General features: G+C 37.4%; 1 protein-coding gene across 4 annotated transcripts in view; it reads right to left on the bottom strand.

The window, feature by feature from the left end:
• Positions 1-22,395, bottom strand: part of SNX7 (sorting nexin 7) — a 119,885-nt gene that overhangs the window by 21,635 nt on the left and 75,855 nt on the right. For 2 of the 4 annotated variants that reach the window (XM_055402546.2, XM_088835510.1), the window contains exons 8-9: positions 4,578-4,610; positions 3,136-3,288 (exon numbers count right to left, since the gene is read on the bottom strand). The exons of 1 other annotated variant lie outside the window; for it this stretch is intronic. In XM_055402546.2, the coding sequence (XP_055258521.2) occupies positions 3,136-3,288; positions 4,578-4,610 (186 nt within the window). The remainder of the gene's footprint in view (positions 1-3,135; positions 3,289-4,577; positions 4,611-22,395) is intronic. One more of the 4 variants, XM_055402547.2, reaches the window with a different exon arrangement.

Raw genomic sequence — 22,395 nt, 5'->3', positions numbered from 1 at the left:
TAAAAAGTTTTATAATTGCAATCCCTTATAGTATAATGTGTATTCTAATTTTCTTAAAAAATTATCTCGATTATTAATTGTCATAGCACTCCATCCAACAGAAATATTTTAAATCATTTCAAAATCTGAGACTTACGGGGAGTTCCTTTTAGATATTTTAATTTACCTAAGGCTGTTAATGTAGAATAAAAAAGGAGGGGAGGTAGAAAATGATCTTTCCAACCCCACTTGCTAAAAAGAAAATCACTTAAATCTGTCCTCCGATCTCCAGCTTGCTGCCGTGAAACCTCTATGTCAGTTCGCCTGTCTTTGTTGCTACACTTTCTAACTTTCTGAGGCTCAATATGTTTAGTTTTGTTCCACTATGACCCATATACATAGCCTGCGTGATCATTCTAAAAGGCAAGTCCAAACTGTCTCTTCCCTGCTGAAAAATGGCATTTCCCATTTCCCTTAGAATGAGAAATAAAAGACAAAGCTTATTAAGGCCCTCAGACTAACACAAAATATGGCACGCTGGCATATTAAGATGAATGAGTTTGAGAGATAGAAGTGGAAAGGTCACTCTGACCTTCTTCCAACCCTTATCTCCTGAGGTAAGTTATAAAATCCTCAAGAGGTGGGATCCTCATCCCCAGAGGAAAGGTGCATCTTTACCTCCGACGCCAAAGGACATGAGAGGACTCCTAACAAAAAGGCCTTGCTAAGTCTCCCTCAGTTTACTGTGCTTACGTTATACTCCTTAACCTATCCCTCTCTACACCACAACTCAATCTTCATCAAACCTAGCATAAAAATACTCAGATCTGTTTCTTCTGATCTTGATTTGTTGATGAAGGCTCCTGTGCCACAAAGAACTTACATTCATTCAACTTGTATGGTTTTTCTCCTGTGAATTTATCTTTGTCAGTTTCATTTTCAGACCCAGCCAGGGACCCTATGAGGGTTGAGGGAAACATTTTCTTCCTCTACAAGCCTCATTTTTCAATTCAACACCATCTCCACGCCACCATTCTCTCAAAAGGAACCTCAGTAATTTGAACATGTTCTCTCTCACCTCTCTGCTCTGGTGCATGTCTTCTCTGCCTGGAACTCCCTTTCTCACATCTGAATCTTGCTACCTCTCATTCATTATTCAGGACTCAGCTTAAATATATCCTCTGAGGAATCATCCTCTTTCCTTCTAGATTAGGTTAGATGCCCCCGCAAAGTCTTCCTATCCTGGATCTTACTATACTTTTTATTATAATGTTTTGTTTTAATTGTAACATGATAAAGAGACTGTGTTTGTCTTGCATCCTGTGGTCTCTCCAGGACCCAGCACAGTGGCTGGTGGTAGTAGGGGCTCAAGTATTTCTTGCTGAATGAAAATATCAGTATCAGTTAGATAATTTTGCAAAATATAAAATATTTTAAAGTACCTTTAACCTGGCAAGCACTACAGAGTACAAAATATAATTTTCTTAATGTATCAATTTCATATAGTCATATCTTCAGACGGAGGTAAGGTTAAAGATGTATTTTAATATATACCTTCTAGGAAAAGTATGTTCAGAATATGCTAGATGAAGCAAGCAATAGCATAAAATTCACTGAAAATAAATACTACTGTGTTCAAAAAAGACAAGCATTTGAAAAGCAAAATGTTGATTAAGCACTTTTCCTAAGGTAAACAAAGAAACAAACAAAACAAACTGAACTAAAGTGAACTAATGCTCTTTTTGGACCTTTTGAATAGTTTCAGAGGAAAGGTGAGGATGGAAGGGACATAAGGTATAAGCTCTGAACTAATTTCCTGCTCATTCAAACTTCTGTTCTTTCCTGACTTTGCAAACAATACAAGAAAAGGAACATGCATGCTCAGTGGCTAAGTCATATTCAATTCTTTGTGACCCCATGGACAGTAACCAGTCAGGCTCATCAGTCCATGGAATTTTCCAGGCAAGAATACTGGAGTGAATTGCTATTTCCTTCTGCAGGGGATCTTCCTGACCCAGGAATAGAACCCATGTTTTTCCAGTGTCTCTCCTGAATTGGCAGGAGGATTCTTTACCACTGAACCACCTGGGAAGCCCGGGTAAGAAAAGGAGAGGAAACAAAATTTTAATCAGGAGAATCATTAGGAAGCCTGATGAAATGATTTTTGAAGATGTCAGATCCTGCCAAAACAAGAAACTGAAGGGAAGACAAATAAAACAAAATGGTAGTATTTAATTTTTTTTTTCATATATAAGATTCTGTTCAGTTTATTTGTATTGCTTAAAATTAGGGAAATAATAGACAAGAAACTGAAGGGAAGACAAAACAAAATGGTAGCATTTAATTTTGTTTTCCCATATATAAGATTCTGTTCGGTTTATGGGTATTGTTTAAAATTAGGGAAATAATAGGAAAATATGAAAATAAAAAAATCAGTGTTTAAATAAGCTCAATTGTAACATATAAAATATTTGTAGCTTTTTATGTAATATATTATGAAACCATTTCAATTTGCCATTGGTCGAAACAACTTTAGTATAACTGCTAAAAGTCATGAATACAACTCATAGTGGTTTTGTAATTTCTTGTCTGCTTCATTAATAAATACTACATTTGGGTTTTTCTTATGGCAACTTCTTAAACTTAAATCGCTTCCTTTCATCCTGAGTCTTATCTTCAGTTCAGTTCAGTTCAGTTCAGTTGCTCAGTCATGTTCGACTCTGCGACCCCATGAATCACAGCACGCCAGGCCTCCCTGTCCATCACCAACTCCCAGAGTTCACTCAAACTCATGTCCATCTTAGATCAGCCTAAACGTGCAAAAAGGGATTTACTTCTTTTCCCTTCCCCTATATTCTGAGTTTTACATGAAGATAGCAGAATTCTCTCTCACATCAAGCTCAGCTCAAATTAGGCACTTGGGCATGCTGTGGAGGAAGGAAAGCTCATCACCTTCTTACAGGTAAACACATTTGTGTTGGTGGGTGGGTTTAGCTATGCTCCATTAACTGGCAGCTCCACTGGCAGTGAGCCACCAAAGAGGATTTTGAATGTGACACTTGGTTCCTGAACAGACTCTTTCAACACAAGACAAACAGAAAGTAAGAGAGAGGATAACTTTTTAAAAAGAAAGCAATACCGCATATCACTAATTACCTGTTCATAATAGAGGATGTTTTCCTCAGCCATATTTGTAAATGCTGACTTGATATCATTTTGCATGTTTTGTTTCCATCTTTCCCAATCTGCTTTCAGGGCATTATTAGCGCACTCCACTTTATCTTCCAGTTTTCCAATCTCTTCTGTAAGCTGAGTTAGATCACAAAGAGAGATCAGTTGATCTATGCATTCCTGCCACTAAGTGAATTCTTTGAATCTAAGATGAATATTATATTTTTTAAAAAAGCACAAGAATATTTTTTTGAAGAGTCACCAGTATAGTCAGAGATATCATGTAGAGTTCTAAGGTCTATGACCAATAGCACTTGACTTTGGATAAATCTCTCAAACCTTGGGCCTCAGTTTCACTATTTATAAATCAAAGGAAAATGAACTACAAGTAATCTCAAAATTCTTTTGCAATAACTCTCTCATTACCCCTGTTTGTGGTCATAATATTTATGTTAAAAGATAAGGTTTCACATCTTCAGCTTTTCTTTCCTGCTTCTCACTTTTCAACTGTTTTGAGCAGAATGCTCAATTAACTGCCATGTTATAACATCCATATAGATTATTCAGTCCAGCCTGGTGGCCCAGGGGAGTAACTGGATACATTCCATTCAGCTGGTAACAGAGGCAGGTTTATATTTCAAGACACGTGACACCTAGTCTACACTTCATTAGACAAGCTGTGTGTGACAGTCACACCTTCTCCCCAAGTCACCCACCAACATTTGAGCATGGAACCCATCAATGTTTTGCTTTAAATTTAACACATTATATTTATACAAATTTTAATATATTTATCCACATTTTATTTATTCTTATAGTTAGCATACATATATTTATTAAGTGCCTTCTCTGTATCAGGTATTCTTCAAGGGCCTGGAGATTCAATAATGAAAACAACAGACAAAAATTCCTGCTTTTACCAGAACGTATATTCTATTGGGAAAAACAAACCATAAGAAAGACAAATGAAATATCTATCATTTGATAATAAGTGCCAAAAAGAAAAATGAAGTAGAAAGGTAGACAAGGAGTATAAGAACAATTCAATTTTAGATAAGATGGCTCGGGAAAATCTAAATAAGATAGTGTCATATGATGTTAGAGTGAATCACGCAGTTCTTAGCAGGAAAAGCATTCCTGGCAGAGAAAAAAAACAGGGCAATGGTCTAGAGGTATAAGCATGTCTGGACGATCCAAGAAGAGCAAGGAGACCAGTATGACTGTAGCAGGTGGCAGAGTTAAAAAAGAGGGAAGATCCTAGGAGATGCAGTCAGAGAAGCAGTTGGGTGACCAGTTCTTACTAAGCCATGCAGTCCATGGTAAAGGCCCTATAGGTTTTATTGAGTGAGACCAAAGGCAGGGATAGTCAAGCGGAAATAACACCATTTCTCCCACATTTTATTAATAAAAGGGGCATTATACATTACCACTATTCCTTGACTCCAAGTATTCAAAAGAGGCTGTCATTAAGAAGGTCCCCATTACAGACATGTTAAAAGGTAAAAATGTATGTCTTAGAATTTAAAAAAAATGTTATTTTACTTTCATTTTGCTATGAAATTTCACTCTGACTTCATTTCATTGCAACCATATTTTCTTTTATTTCCCTCAGACTAGATGTTTGGTATTATATAAATCTTTTATTATCTGCAAAATGTAAAGTGTTAATCACTCAGTCATGTCCGACTCTTTATTATCTATGGGAGATCTATTTCATATGTAGGGTTGGTTTTCATGGTTTGTGTGTGGTGGAAATATGTATTTTTTTTTTCCTTACTTCCTTGTTTTGTTTGTAAACTATCTCACTGAGGCCATTTATTACTTCTACGGGAACCTGTGACTCTATGAGGTAATTATTTTGCTAAATCATAGAGCATGTCTAAAAGGGTGTTGTGTGGGTATGTATGCTCAGTTGCTTAGTCATGTCTGACTCTTTACAATCTCATGGACTGTAGCCCCCTAGGCTCTTCTGTCTATGGAATTTTCCAGGTAAGAATACTGGAGCAGGTTGCCATTTCCTACTCCAGGGGATCAAACCCATGTCTCTTACATTTCTTGCACTGGCAGATGGATTTTTTACCATTGTGCCACCTGGGAAGCCCAACAGGGCATTAATGGGATGTCTAATGGTGAACTTTGGATCCTGGGGAATAAGCTAAGGTAAAATTACTGACAGATCAAGCTCAAACAGGATCCATAGAAAGCTCATGCACTGATTACAAAACCTCATTTCCCTGGGTTGTTGAATCTAATCTTCCCATTTTCACAGCCAGATGGAAATGATTAGAAAAGTGTCTTTTTTATATCTAGGATCAAGAGGTAACTATACCAACTGTAACTATACTTTTTCTCCTCTGCTTAGGTTCTGCAGTCTAAAACTGCTCTGCACTGGAGTGGGATGACCTGCAAAATTCTTTACTGAAAGTAGCTTCAGGAAACAGTATCTAAATCATATGTTCCATCCTGCTTCCCCTCCTGATAGAGCTTAAAATGGTGTCTTCACTGCCATTAGGGCTTTACAACAAAGTCTTCTCTTTATCAACCTGCAACTCCCCATCTTGCTAGCTCTTATTAGTGGTGGTGAGGCTGGTTGGTGCTTCTGCTCTGGCCCAGAGCTACTGCATTCCTAAAGAAGTCCTGTCCTGTTCTCTGATTTCACTCCAATCCACAGAAAGGTTTGTAGCCTTATCAGCACGGCACTGAGATTAGTTGACTAAATGATAGGTTGAACTGATCTCAGACTCCATACTGGTCTTTCACAAGCTGTATGACATTGGGTAGACTACTTTTTGAAGGCTTAGATTCTTCATCTACAAAATGAAAAATAAAAATAACGATACCTATCCTGTAGGAATTTTTATTTAAAATTGCCTGAGATAATGAACACATTAACTGATGTTCACAGTGTCTGACAATTTGTCTACTAAATGTTATCACGACCATCAACCAGCTGGTGAAATGGGAGCTGACTGCCTCTCCTCTTCCAGTATTTTAGTCTCTGGAAATATGCTATTCCTCTGCCAGGATCTAGGTATTAATTTCCAGTGCAATTTCTTGATTTATTCTCACCAATGTAGATGATAATATATCCAATTCTATATAATTCATTCTAAATATATATTACCAATTCTTATTTTTGCTGGCTATATATATATACACCATTTTTACTGATGACTCCATCATGACTTTAGTTTGAACAAAAGGAAAGTAACATTAGGTATTTCCTCACACTGAATCATCTTCCCATAATTTTAACTTTTAGGAAACTCTAACTGATAATAAGCACAAAACACTTAATTCAAATTAGAAATAACCTGGACTATATCTTTCCTACCAATTTATAAAGACATATTATTAGATCTCCCTTCCCTGAGTTGACTGCAATTTTAGCAAGTTCTTGCTAAAATATGGACGGTACAAGAAACCGTCCATATAGATGGTGCAGTCAAGGTTATGAACATAAACACTCAATATAATTTCACCAAAGTGGGAGAATAACATGTTAGGTGACTGGCAGACCAAAGAAGCCCCTCTAACCACATGACAAAGTTTCAACAACTCTAAAAGTAGGAAATTTAATTCATAGTTTCTACCGCAAAACAACATAAAGACTGAATTTAAAAAGATTAAAGTTTGAATCATTCATTTCACAAATACTGGAAACTTGGCCCTCTGTTGACGGAAAAACTGAAGAAGTAAACAATCCTTTTTGCCAGGAAAATGTTGAAATATTATAATAAGTAATAAAAGAATGTAACATAGTGAAAATAATGATTTATATTTAACCACAGGCTAATGTGGTAATCTCTAGCTTCAGTTATATTAAGTTAAAAAGGAGTCACACGATTAAATGAAAACAATTAATACTAAGAGCTCAGGAAAACAAAAAATATCCTTCTTCAATACTTCAGTACTAGGAAGAGCAACAATGAGCATTTATTGTATTTCTGCCACAGACCACAGTATTAAGCTATATGCTTAACATACATTATTTGATTTAATCTGCATTATAATGTTGCAAATTTTGTAATATTGTCTAGCTTTTGGGAGACATATACAAAGGAGAAACTGGGAGAAATATACAAAGGAGATCACATAACTTTCTGTGGCATCATAGAGATTCAAACCAAGTCAAAACACATGTTCTATCTAGAGTGACTAAATAGCCCCAAGGTAGCTACCTTGCCTGTAGCTACCTGTAGCGGAATAGCCCCAAGTTACCTTGTCTATGTGCCAAAGCCTTTGACTGCGTGGATCACAACAAACTGTGAAAAATTCTTCAAGAGATGGGAATACCAGACCACCTGACCTGCCTCCTGGGAAATCTATATACAGGTCAAGAAGCAACAGTTAGAACTGGACATGGAACAACAGACTGGTTCTAAATTAGGAAAGGAGTATGTCAGAGCTGTATATTGTCACCCTGCTTATTTAACTTATATGCAGAGTACTTCATGAGAAATGCTGGGCTGGACGAAGCACAAGTTGGATGAATCAAGACTGCTGGGAGAAATATCAATAACCTCAGATATACAGATGACACCACCCTTATGGCAGAAAGTGAAGAAGAACTAAAGAGCCTCTTGATGAAAGTGAAAGAGGAGAGTGAAAAAGTTGGCTTAAAGTTCAACATTCAGAACACTAAGATCATGGCATCTGGTCCCATCACTTTATGGCAAATAGATGGGGAAACTTCAACAGACTTTATTTTGGGGGGCTCCAAAATCACTACAGACGGTGACTGCAGCCATGAAGTTAAAAGATGCTTGCTCCTTGGAAAATAAGCTATGAATGACCTAGACAGCATATTAAAAAGTGGAGACATTACTTTAACCAATAAATGTCCATCTAGTCAAAGCTATGGTTTTTCCAGTAGTCATGCATGGATGTGAAGGTTGGACTATAAAGGAAGCTGAGCACTGAAGAATTGATGCTTTTGAACTGTGGTGTTGGAGAAGACTCTTGAGAGCCCCTTGGACTGCAAGGAAATCCAACCAGTCTATCCTAAAGGAAATCAGTCCTGAATATTCATTGGAAGGAATGATGCTGAAGCTGAAACTCCAACACTTTGGCTACCTGATGCGAAGAACTGACTCATTGAAAAGACCCGGATGCTGGGAAAGACTGAAGGCAGGAGGAGAAGGGGACGACAGAGGATGAGATGGTTGGATGGCATCACTGACTCAATGGACATGAGTTTGAGTAAACTCTGGGAGTTGGTATTGGACAAGGAGGTCTAGCATGCTGCTGTCCATGGGTTTTCAAAGAGTCGGACATGACTGAGCGAATGAACTGAACTGAACCTTGCCTATAGCTTTCAGCTTTAAACTAATTCAGCTCTTATCAGGAGTTGTTATCTAATAGAATTTTGTTGTTGTTGTTTGTCCAACTCTTTTGTGACCCCATGGACTATAGTCCACCAGGCTCCTCTGTCCACAGGATTTCCCAGGCAAGAATACTGGAGTGGGTTGCCATTTCCTTTTCAAGTGGATCTTACCAAACCAGGGATCGAACCCACACCTCCTGCACTGGCAGGTGGATTCTCTACCACTGAGCCACCAGGGAAGCCAATCTAATAGAAAATAGATATGCAAAAATAAAACAAAAACCAAAGGCAATCTTTCAAAGCAGAATGTGATATATACAATAATGGAGGAAAAAAATTAAATTAGAATATAGAAAGATACAGAATGGAGGATTGAGTCTAACATGGGTAGGGGACATTCCAAGTGTTAAACTGCTAGGCAATGAATGGATGAGGGTGTGGCAAGAATAAAACCACAGGGATGTTATGGTATAGAGCATGATAAAAGAATGGATAAGAAATAGGTTTGGAGGTAGTCAAGAAGAAACATGGGCTTCCCTGGTGGGCTCAGATAGTAAAGAAGCTGCCTGCAATGTGGGAAACCCAGGTTTGATCCCTGGATCAGGAAGCTCCCCTGGAGAATGGAATGGCTACCCACTGCAGTATTCTTGCCTGGAGAATTCCATGGACAGAGATGCCTGGTGGGCTACAGTCCGTGGCGTTGCAAAGAGCTGGACATGACTGAGTGGCTAATACACGCATAAGACGAAATATGGGAAATATAGTTGGACAGGTCAACTGAAGACTGACGACTAGAGGGTATCAATGATAATGAGCATAAAATGAATTCTGCAGGAAAAGGTAAGCCACTGAAAGATTTTGGCCAGTAGGAAAGGAAGGAGGACAGGAAGAAAGAAACCAATTAATCTGCACAGGGACTGTGGAAACAGCAAGAAAAATTATGAGGATTTGGCTCACTCCCTTTCACTCATCCAGCAGCACTCACTCAGCATCCATCCTTACTTCCTGTGTTAAGAACTAAGATGAAGGGTGAAAAAACGGACTCTGCCCCAAGAACTCATGCCTAAGGGGAAAAATAAAAACAAATAGAAAAAATGTGATGTACATTTCATGTAAAGCAAATAGGGTGTACAGTCCTAGAAGCAAGTTTACTGTGAAGTTTCTAAAAACTGCAAGTGGTTTGTCAAGGTTGGTACCTGGACTGTGAGTGGGAGAAAAGCAAAAGAGGAAAAAAGAGATACTACTTTGCCTACACAAGTCCATCTAATCGAAGCTACAGTTCTTCCAGTAGCCATATATGGATGTGAGAGTTGGACCATAAAGAAAGCTGAGCACCAAAGAATCGATGCTTTTGAACTGTGGTGTTGGAGAAGACTCTTGAGAGTCCCTTGGACTGCAAGGAGATCCAGCCAGTCCATCCTAAAGGAAATCAGTCCTGAATATTCATTAGAAGAACTGATGCTAAAGCTGAAACTCTAATACTTGGCCACCTGATTCGAAGAACTGACTCATTTGCTGAGAAAGACTGAAGGCAGGAGAAGGGGACCACAGAGGATGAGATGGTTGGATGGCATCACCAACTTGATGGACATGACTTTGAGCAAGCTCCAGGAGTTAATGATGGACAGGGAAGCCTGGAGTACTGCAATCCATGGGGTCACAAAGAGTCAGACACCACTGAGCATATGAACTGAACAGAACTGAAAAGAGGAAAAAGAGACATGCAACTGCCAGATACTAAAGGAATTTCCCGGGGGGATGGGAATCTGGATTTTTAATTAAAAAAAGAAAAGAAAAAATCAAGTGGAATCACTGAAGAATTTTAGGGAAGAGGACCAGGAAGGGAGCATAACAGTCAGGTTCCAGATACAAGGGGATGCTGAGAGAAGGAGACCCTGAGACAGAATCAGTAGCGGGCTGGGCTGACAAGTGATTAAGTGTGGGCATTGGAAGAAAAGATCATCTGGTCTTTTAAACTGGATAACATATACTGGAAGAACAGGTCAGGTCGGGTAAGAGGAAAGGAAGGTCTAAAGACAACAGTAATAGTCATGCAGAGTGAGGTATACATCAAACAACTTTTGGAGGTCAACCCTGTGACATATTTCACTAAAAATTTACTCCAATTCTTACAAAGTGGAAAAAATAACCACTACTGATCCCTGAGAAGGGATGGGGTCACAGAGGAAAAAATAATTAAATAACAATGGGGAAAAAGTGATCATGCTAAAAATAATCCACCATTAATATCAAGGCTTCAACAAGGGTTTCCCAGGGGGCGCTAGGGGTAAAGAACGTGCCTGCCAATGTAGGAGATGTTAAGAGACACAGGCTCAATCCCTGAGTCTGAAAGATCCCCTGGAGGAGGAAATGACAACCCACTCCAGTATTCACGCCTGGAGATCCCACGGATGGAGGAGCCTGCCGGACTACAGTCTATTGCAAAGAGGGCCTGAAAAGAGTCAGATACGACTGAAGCAACTTACCACACACACAGTATCAACATATTACATAATTACTATACTCTATTATTTCTCATGCAGGAAAGCACAGTCTAAGAGGTAGGTGTCAAATCAAAGAATAAAAGATACATGAGGTTCATGTCATATTCCATCAACTTGCAGGTATCCTAGATTCAGGTGAAGGGTGTTGCTTCTTGTTTTGTTTCTTTGATTCAGCTCAAAAATATCTAGAGAAAGACCTGATGGCTAAAGAGCCAAGAACAGATGTACTGGTTCCATTCACGTCACTTATAGCTCTGAACCGTGGTTATACCACATTATGTATGTTTGTCACAGGTCAAGTGGGAAAGTGGGTAAAATGATTTGTACGAATCCACCCAAATCATTCATTATTGCTAGGAAATAAAAGCTACATTCTAAGGGATAGCCCTGGGAACCTGAAACAGGTATAAACCATTCCACTATTTTGAATAGTTACTCAGTATTTGAAGTACATGTCTGCTAAGGCAACCACAGGTGCAGAGTCCCTCAAACCCAATTAACCACCTTGGAGGTTTTCCTCCTTATTCCCTCAAAGCTGACTTTAGAAAGTGAAACCAAGAAACCTTATAGAATTTTCATAATTTTTGTTAAAATAGGCCTTTTGTATATTTTATTGTTCCATTACATTTAAATTTGTAAGAATATACTTTCCTATAAGTACAACCATCAGAAATAGATCTAATTTTATAGAAAAGTTATATAAATCCATGTAAATATAGTTTATTTATTACCTTTCTTTAACAAATGATTAAAATTTTTCACAGAAAATTAGTATTTTATTAACTTAATAAAAAAGATGTGATAGAACATTTTAGAATCCCACAATAAAGATAATTTTTTTCTTTGTTATAGAATGTGGCCCTGAAAATTATATCAGAAATATCTATTTATAAATAAAATAATATAGATGAGAACTGTATGATCAGTTAGGCTAATCAATGAAATAGGATACAATCAAAGCTAGGGTAGTGAATAAAATAGGACTGCAAATAAAATATGAAAAAATATTTTAAAATATTGCTGAAAAGAACATATTTCACACAAATAAATTGCCAAAAATATTTTAGAATAAAGCATGGACACAAATTTTATAAAATGGGATCACCTATGCAGCCATGAAATTAAAAGACGCTTACTCTTTGGAAGGAAAGTTATGACCAACCTAGACAGCATATTAGAAAGCAGAGACATTACTTTGTCCACAAAGGTCCATCTAGTCAAGGCTATGATTTTTCCAGTGGTCATGTATGGATGTGAGAGTTGGACTATAAACAAAGCTGAGCACAGAAGAATTGATGCTTTTGAACTGTGGTGTTGGAGAAGACTCTTGAGAGCCCCTTGGACTGCAAGGAGATCCAACCAGTCCATTCTAAAGGAGATCAGTCCTGGGTGTTCAATGGTAGGTCTGATGTTGAAGCTGAAACTCCAATACATTGGCCACCTGATGCAAAGAGCTGACTCATTGGGAAAGACCTTGATGCTGGGGAAGATTGAGGGCAGGAGGAGAAGGGGACGACAGAGGATGAGATGGTGAGATGGCATCACTGACTCAATGGACATGGGTTTGGGTGGACTCCCGGAGTTGGTGATGGACAGGGAGGCCTGGCGTGCTGCGGTTCATGGGGTAGCAAAGAGTCGGACACGACTGAGTGACTGAACTGAACTGATATGCTCATAAACTATATGAGAGGTATTTACAATGTATCCAGTGAGTATGTGCTCAGTTGTTTCAGTCATGTCTGACTCTTCAAGATCCTATGGACTATAGCCTGCCAGGCTCCTCCATCCATGGGATTTCCCAGGCAAGAATACTGGCATGGGTTGCCATGTCCTCCTCTAGGAGATTTTCCTTAACCAGGGATCAAATCCGCATCTCCTGCCTGTGTCTCTTGCATTAGCTGGGGGATTCTTTACCACCTCAGCCACCTGGTAAGCCTCCATGTCTCCAGAGTGTATATATTTGATCTAATACTAAACGTTTGAAAATAAGTAGGCTTTTCTTCCTAGAGATTAAAGTGTGCTTAAAGATGATTAAGTAGGACTTTTGCTCTTAAGATTTAAGGTTGATCTTTTAATGCTATTACTTTCAAAGTTTTTCCAACACACAGGCAAGAACTTTTATATTTACCAATAGAGACAAGAATTATTTCACTGGATTTGCTTGGCTATACCATGGTCCAATAAAGGTCCTCCCTGATGGCTCAGAGGGTAAAGCGTCTGCCCGCAATGTGGGAGACCTGGGTTCGATCCCTGGGTCGGCAAGATCCCCTGGAGAAGGACATGGCAACCCCACTCCAGTATTCCTGCCTGGAGAATCCCATAGACGGAGGAGCCTGGTGGGCTATAAAAATAGTCCATGGGGTCACAGAAAGTCAGACACGACTGAGTGACTTCAATATCCAATAATATATATACCATGGTCCAACATTTTGCCAATAAAGGTCCATCTAGTCAAAGCTATGGTTTTTCCAGTAGTCATGTATGGATGTGAGAATTGGACTATAAAGAAAACTGAGTGCCAAAGAATTGATGCTTTTGAACTGTGGTGTTGGAGAAGACTCTTGAGAGCCCCTTGGATTGCAAGGAGATCCAACCAGTCAATCCTAAAGGAAATCAGTCCTGAATATTCATTGGAAGGACTGATGTTGAAACTGAAACTCCAATACTTTGGCCACCTGATGTGAAGAACCAACTCATTGGAAAAGACCCATATGCTGGGAAAGACTGAAGGCAGGAGGGGAAGGGGATGACAGAGGATGAGATGGTTGGATGGCATCACCATCTCAATGGACATGAGTGTGATTAAGTTCTGGGAGTTGGTGATGGACAGGGAAGCCTGGCGTGCTGCAGTCCGTGGGGTTGCAAAGAGTCGCACACTATTGAGCAACTGAACTGAACTAAACTGAACCATGCAAATGGACTTTTTCCTCCTACATTTGAACAATTCCCTCCTACAAATGGACTGTGAGATCTTATTAGGACTTTCTGGTAGGGGAGTGCAAGTATTTAGGAATTATTTGGGGGCTTCCCTGGTTGCTCAGATGGTAAAGAATCTGCCTACAATTCAGAAGACCCAGGTTCGATCCTTGGATCTGGAAGACTGCCTGGAGAACGGGATGGCAAACCACTCCAATATACTTGCTGGGAAAATCACATGACAGAGAAGCCTGGTGGGCTACAGTCCATGGGGTCGCAAAGAGTTGGACACCATTGAGCAACTTTCACTTCACTTAGAAAGGCTTTAGATTCCACATGGACTATAAAAGAAAGCAATTAACTTTTGGAGGGATGGCACAAAATATGTGTGACCACCTAGCCAGTCAGATGAGTAAAGTCACTGTTGTTATTAAGGAGATGACAAACAGCCCTGATCTCCTTTATATTCTTGCTGGAAAAGTTTTTGATTATCTTAGTTTTCCTTGTCTCTAACACTATCAAGAATGGTCTGGCAGCAAGAAAAGGGAATTACAAGAAGTGGCTTGCAGCTATGGAGCAGGGAGAGTTAGGGAAAGGAACTGTGTTTGTGTATTTACATTGCACATTCAGAACACCTGCCTGCTCACTTAACAGTGCTGAGTTCCTACTGTGAACAGGTCTGGAGCTCCATGTCACATATAGCATCTCATTTAACTTTCTCTGTAACTCAGAGGTAGCTTTCTTCCCCTTGGTCTAGCTGGTTCCAATTTTCAGTAATGTTAACAAACTCTGCACATGATGAATCTGAAAAGCTTTAACATCCTTTGGCCAATTCTCAGTTATGTATTTCTTCTTCTGAATTATTTGGCAAAATCAATCCAAGTTTTTCTTTATTTTTTTGATGTTTCCTGGTCCCTTCCATTTTAATTTTATTTATTTGTACTCCTTAAACCTCTTTTCTCCTCCAATATACAAAGAGAGTACAAAATATAAAATAGAATATAAAATATAAAATACAAGTAGAATACAAATAAAATACAAATACACTATAAAAGTAAACATTTATTTAGCAAATCTTTAAGTTCTTACTACGTGCCAGGCATTGGAGTAGGCACATGAGTAAGGACAGGGATGAATACGAAAGGGAAGGTTACTGTAGCTGGGAGCTGCAACCTAGGAAGGGTTTCAGATCCACATTGCATTGGGCATTCCCTCTGTGTCATTTGACCAACTGCCTTAGAATCTATCAATGAGTTTGTGTTTTGTTTTGTTTCATAAAATAAGGAAGTACCTTCCAAACAAAATCTTAAGAAATCAAGACCATCTAGACTCAAAGCTTCCCCTAAAAGAGGACATCTATCTTTATATCCAACAAATACCCTGATTTCATCTTTTTTAGTTGCCTTAGAGTATGGATAAGATGTATTTGGCTCCTCCTCTCCTTTTTTTCCTGAAGTTTAATAAATTCATAATCACACACACTCTAAGTGATCTAGAGGTTGGGCTCTGAAGTCCATGGATGGGAATCCTGACTGTGTCATCTTAGCTAAATTTAGTTCCTTGATAGGTTGCAGTTTCCTCGTCTGTAAAATGAGGAGAAAGAAAGTATCCACTTCATAGGACTGTTTTGAATAATGTGTTAGCAAAGTGTCTGGGACTTAAGCACTGAATACATGTTAGGGTTAGAGTGGCACTCTGAAGTGATTATGAAAGGACTATTGTAGGCTTCAGAAATGTCCTGACTGAATCTTCCAGTTCACTTCTACTAAGTTAGGGAATCCTTACTGAAGGCATGCATGTAAAAAGAACAACTTCGGGGAAACAAAGAGATGGTAATAGGTCAGAAAGCTCCCCAAATGCCCCCAAGATGTCTGGGACTGTTGGTGACTGAAACAGAAAATGTAGTCAGGCTATATAGACTATATGAGGCCATTCCATTAGGCCCTCCTCCAAATCAGATGAGCAAGACCAGAAAGACCAGAAATTACCTCCATTTTGAGGAACTAGGTTATCACATCACATCAATACATTATTTCACTCTAATACAAGATATATTAGTATCTTGCTGATTATGGAATAATAAATCTTAAGACAAAAAATGCAGGTGGACCTTAGCCTAACTGACCTTAAAAGTATACTTCCTCGTAACTAAAAAAATGTCCAGCAACTTAAGAAGACCCCCTATACTTCCAAACATTCTCTTAACCCTTTAGTTTTTCTTATTTACCAGAGATTAGTTTTTAGAAAATATATTAGTTCCTTCAAGAACCATTTGTTGGACATCTGCTGTATGTCAAGAGTACCTACTAAGCACAGTGCCCCTATGTGAAATATTTCTTTTTTCTCACTCAATTTTTGGCATACTGATGTCACAGAGGTAAATCTTCCCTTAAATCAGAAAATCCTCCCAATTTGGATACAGTTTCATGATGAGACAAGTTACAGAATGCCTTGATGGGTGTTTCTTAAATTGGGATTTCTATACCCACATGAATACTCAGTGATAATCTAGAGGATCATCAATGTCATAAATAAACATGGCATAATCTTGATATAGATATTTAATGGAGATCAGAGAAAAATATTTAAATTAACATAAACATAAATATATTATAGAGTAGTGATATTTACATGAAACTTTAAAACAGGAGATCTTAAAGAAATGTTAAACTTGCATTGGTCATAGATGTGTCTCTAAGACTACTGGGGTATACATTCCAACTTCCCTGTACCAAAGAAAATAAACACTTTTGATAAAAATGTTTGAACTACACAATGCATTACAATGTGTTAGAAGTAAATCTGCTTGGTTGCTGAACTACATACTTAATAAGGAATTAACACACATTGGCATGATAATTCTAGGTGAGTTAATTGCCAAGATTACCAAGTTTTATCAAAGTATCATTTATAAAAATTACGGATTGAAAAAGAAGTTTCCTCACTGTCTATTTCTTCAGGAATAGCAACCAGGATGATAGAAGAAAAGTCAAACTTTTTTCAACTACTTTCATCTATCACTGCTAAACAGCAATTTAGGGAAAACTTCACTTACCTTCCTAAGAATAAACCGCCTTCTCTATTTAATCACTCGCCCTTCATCACTTATCCCTGATATTACTAGTAAAGCAAGTAAGCATCCCTTTTCCTCACCCTGTGATTGTCTCCATCCAATACTATGACTGAGCTCCTAACATCTGAACACTTACAGAGGTCTGCTCCTAATGCATTATTGGAAGAGTTCTTTTCCTAATGAATAATCACAATGTCACACAAATTACTCTAGCATGTTGAAATTAAGGAAGATAGTATGACCTTGATACAAAAACTGACATTTCTAATACAAACAATGGTAATTACAAATCATTCTTTTCCCTGTCCCCCAGCTTTATTAGGGGGTGGAAGAAATAAGTGGGGTATAATTGACCCAGAAAATGTATAAGTTTGAAATATACAACATGATGAACAATCATTCTTATTCATAAATGTAAACACAAAAGTCCTAAATTTTAAGTTGAGCTAGCCAAATCAAACAAGGGCCAAGCTGAATTTATTTCAGCGATCCAAGGATGGTTAAAACGAGAAAGTGTTTTAGTGTAAATCACCAAATTAAGTGAATAACGGAGAAAACCTTACTACATTAGCTGGTACAGGAAATCATTTAATAAACTTCATACCCACTTATGAATCAACCTGTCATCACATAGGAGTAAATAAAAACTGCCTTATCCTGATTAAAAATATGTAATTTTAAAAGTTTAGCAAGCATCATTACTAATGGAAAAAATCCCCAAAAAGTTACTTTAGCATCAGTAAACCAGTCAAATCTAAAGAAAATCAACCCTGAATATTCATTAGAAGGACTGATGCTGAAACTGAAGCTTCAATATTTTGGCCACCTGATGCGAAGAGCCGACTCACTGGAAAAGACCCTGATGCTGGGAAAGACTGACGCCAAAAGGAGAAAGGGGCAGAAGAGGATGAAATGGTTAGATAGCATCTGACTCAAAGGACATGAATATGTGCAGCTCCGGGAGATAGTGAAGGACAGAGGGCCTGGTGTGCTGCAGTCCATGGGGGTCACAAAGAGTCGGACATGACTTAGCAACTGAACAACAGAAACAACAGGGATAATACAAGGATGTCCCATCACTAATAACTTTATAATGCATCTTTTAGCCAGATCAGTAAGAATGAAAAAATAAATGATATTTCTATATTCTAGCAGAACCAAAGTTAGAAAAAATGCTAAATATGTAGTAATAATTTATGACAAATACAAACAAAATATGAAATACTCTGGAATAAACTTATGAAAAAGTGTAGAAGACCTTTTTGGAAAAAACGTTCTAAAACTTTATTGAGAGATATCAAAGAAGACAAAAAAAAAGTATGATTTCTAAAAATCATTCTCCCTTAAATCTTCTGTAGAGTACCTCCTTTAATTTCAGATTAAGCACCAGTTCCTCAGATAGTTCTTATCAGAATAGCATTTATGGACAATGTAGGTATTTTTTCACTATGCTCTTCCTCTCAGTCCAGTGTTCCTCTCCTTAACATTCATTAGGACCATCATTTTATGTATGTTTATGTACTTTCCTGTTACAATATAAGTTGTAACATGAACCATGTGTCTATCTTTTGACCATTCTATCCTTAGTACTTACTGCTTAGAAATGTGATAAATATTTGCAGAAAAAATTAATGATTTCAGAAAGGTGAAATATTAGTAACAAATCTAGTCTTGTTTCACCATTCCTTTCCAAGGACCATATGATTACACTGTGAAATACCACAGAAACTTACAAGTTGCCTGTACCTTATCTTAAAGGTATGTATCCCCAAAATTTCTGAGCAAAACAATACAACTTGAGTATAATAGCTATTCTTAGTTAAGAATATCTTCACTTTTTTCTTTTTAAATAGTTTTTCTATTATCGCCTTTTATGGAAAAAAAATAACCATTCAATCTACTTATTCAAATGCTAAAAATGTCTCTTCATAATCAGAAAAGCTGAGGAATTTCATTTTGAAAGTCCTTGAATATAATATACCTAAATAAAAAGATTTAGATTGCCACTCCATCAGAAGACAATAGAAAATTCTAAAATTCAGTTCTAATCTGACAGCTACCTCTCCTTAACAAGTATTAATTAAATTGCAGGGGAGGGAGAAGAGGGCTCTTAACAATAAAATTACATTATTTTCTGATTTGTGAGAGAGGTAAGATGTGTCTGAAAAATTAGATGCTTGATTATACAACGCTCCTCAAGCATACATGTGATTACTACACGTGCGTACCTTTCTTTTATACTTTATAATATACACTTTTCTTTAAAAGTAGAAACCTCTCTTCCTGAAATTCACTGCCAATTTTATTATCCACATGTAACTTGTTCAGTAAAACACAACACATTTTCTTAAAATGACAAATTAAGTCATAAAACACCCACAAACTCAGTTGACACATCACCTTTCAAGTCAGTACCTCCAACACCATTAACATCCTTCAAATAAGGAATAATCATGCTACTGGAGGCAACAAAAAGCCAATTATTTAAACAGCCCCATTTTAGGAAGTATAGTGATCTCTTCTGCACAACAGAAGCACAGTAAAAACATACAAGACAGAAGAGGATTAATTTTTCCTACTGCTTCCCTGAGCCCTATTAATATAAATCTTTAAAAAAGAAATGCTATGGCTCCTGAAAAAAATTTTTTAATCAAGTCTTTTAATTCTTTAGGTATAATTTCCTATGTTTGTTTCAGAAGAACATAATTGAAGCCTAGAAAAATGATATGCCATACTATCATTAGGTTTCAATAAAGTTAAAAATTATTTCAAAGCCAAATCTAAACATTTATTTTATAGACCTTCACAGGTCATACAATTTTCTGCCATTAAGTATTTTTATTCACTACTTAACCAAACAATATATCACATATTATCCCATTCAATTCTCACTATACATCCATAACATAAATATTATTTTCCCCATTTTACTAACAAGAAAAAGGAATGCTTATTGAAGTTTAAGTTACTTTTTTGTAACTTTCTCCCAGAGTTTCCAGGTTCCCTAATTTCTGATCCAACTCAACTATATTACAAAATTCCATAACGGGTTCATGAACTTCAGGACATATATTAGACAGCTCACAGGCTACATGAAGGAACTTCCATTTATATTTAACTCTTTTTTATTGGGGGCTTCCAGGTGGCTCAGTGGTGAAGAATCTATCTGCCAATGCAGGAGACACAAGAGATGCAGGTTTGATCCCTGAGTCGGGAAGATCCCCTGAAGAAGGAAATGGGGACCCACTCCAGTATTCTTGCATGGGAAATCCCATGAACAGGGGAGCTAGTTGACAAAAAACATTATATTAGTTTCAAGTGTTCAACAAAATTATTTGATATATGTACATATTGAGAAATGATTACCAAAATATGTATGTCTAGCTAACATCCATCACCACACATATTTTCCATATTTCTTTCCTGTGATGAGATCTATTGAACTTTTAAGATTTGCTCTCTTAGCAATTCAAATATACAATAGAGTATTATTAATTATAGTCACCACCCTATACATTACAGTCCCATCACTTATTTGATAACTGGAAGTTTGTACCTTTTGACCACCTTCTATTTAACTCATGTAATGTTTTTAACTTAGATGCATAGTTTATAATAAAGATAAAACATATAAATATAGTAGTGTAAGTAGAGATAATTTGTAAATTTAAAATATACACATATGGGGAGATGTGCTCAAAAATATTTAGGTGATAGATCAAAAAGTCTAGTGACTGAAATGTTATCTTTGCTGACGTAGTGTGTACATTAGACTTTCAATCAAGTGAATTCTCGAGGTTTTTTCAGACATTAATCTCTTTTCCATCTGAATCCCTATCAAAGATAAGAAACAAAGTTGACAAGAAATTAGCTAACTTGTTCAAGACTGAACAATTAATAATGAACTATCAAAACTGAATAGTCTCTGGTTCAGCAATTTCAATTTTAGATATTTATTCCACAGATCTACTGGCACATTCACAAAATAATGCATGCACAAGGTATTCACTGAAGAATTGCTTATAGTAGCAAAAGGTTAAAAATAAATTTTCACCAGTAGGAGTCAGATTAAATAAATTCTGGTACATGCATATATCAGAAGATCATGTAGCTATAAAAGACTAATAACTGGAATGATCTAAGATGTGTTATATTAGTAAAGCAAAGTACCGAAATCTTTATAGCATACTATTACATTCATTAAAAAGTAAAATCAGAATGTATATTTGTATTTGTTGCACATCCATAAAGTAACCTGGAAGGCGACAAAAGTTACTAATGGCAGCACGCACACGAGTGGGGAGTGGGAACTGGGGAGACGGGAAGGAGACGTCATTAAATATGTGTTTTCAAATTTATGAACACTGAACCATGTGAATTTATTAGGGGCTTTCCAGGTGGCTCAGTGGTCAAGAATCTGCCTGCCAAAGCAGGAGACGCAGATTCCATCTCTGGGTCATGAAGATTCCCTGGAGTAGGAAATGGTAACCCATTCCAGTATTCTTGCCTGGAAAATTCCATGGACAGAGTTGCAGGGCACGCTATAGTCCATGGGGATGCAAAGAGACGGACATGACTGAGCACACACACACACACACAATATATTACATATTCAAATAAATCATTTTGGTGGGTTTTAAGCAACATGCTAATTGCTTATGTTAGACATCAAGAAATATATATTTGGAAACAATGAAATGTTGACATTCCTAATGTTCTATAAATGAGCACTGGTGGTTGGAGATAACATTTGAGGGACACATATAGGGACTAAAAATGAGACACAGAGACTCTGAGCTCCCTCTTTCTGGTTGCTGAACTGTATAACTATATCACTTCTTCCAATGAAAAGAGAATGTTAGATGACTCAAAGGAGTGTTGAAGATGCATGTGGAAGTACAAAAGGTGATATTTCTACATTAATAAGTCATTTAATGTGTATATTGAAGAATCACACATTCATATATGTATGTGATCTTAAATGTGTATAAGTAAGTTAATCTAAACATCATAACTAAAAAATTGACATTGGATGAAAATCTTGTCTGCTGGTGTGGGATCATCTTTGTGAAATTTGTGCCAGGGTATCCTTACATGTGCATTTCTACATGTGATAGTGATGATCGTATGTGGCATACATGCATGCCCCTGTTGTATCCTCATTAAGGGAATATGAAGGATGTGCCCAGCATTTTCCTGGTGCAACGGGCTGCGATAGGTCTTTTAATGCATTAGAGATTTGTTCTGAACGCATTTTTTTGTCCTTTCTCTTACTCATTTTAGATTAAAAGCTTCTCGATCAAAGGGTTTCAACAGCAACAGAACCTGCCTCCAGGAAGGACAGAACCTCTGCAAGTTTGCAGCTTCTTTTGAAACTGCACCTGGGGATCCAAAACTCTTACCCTCCTGCCCAGCCACACTGCTAC

This window comes from Moschus berezovskii, chromosome 4, assembly GCF_049115385.1.
Source record: "Moschus berezovskii isolate FMDL1 chromosome 4, NW_MosBer_1.0, whole genome shotgun sequence".
Lineage (NCBI taxonomy): Eukaryota > Metazoa > Chordata > Mammalia > Artiodactyla > Moschidae > Moschus > Moschus berezovskii.
Note: the sequence above shows the minus strand (reverse complement) of the source record. Positions and strands in the feature narration are given on the sequence as shown.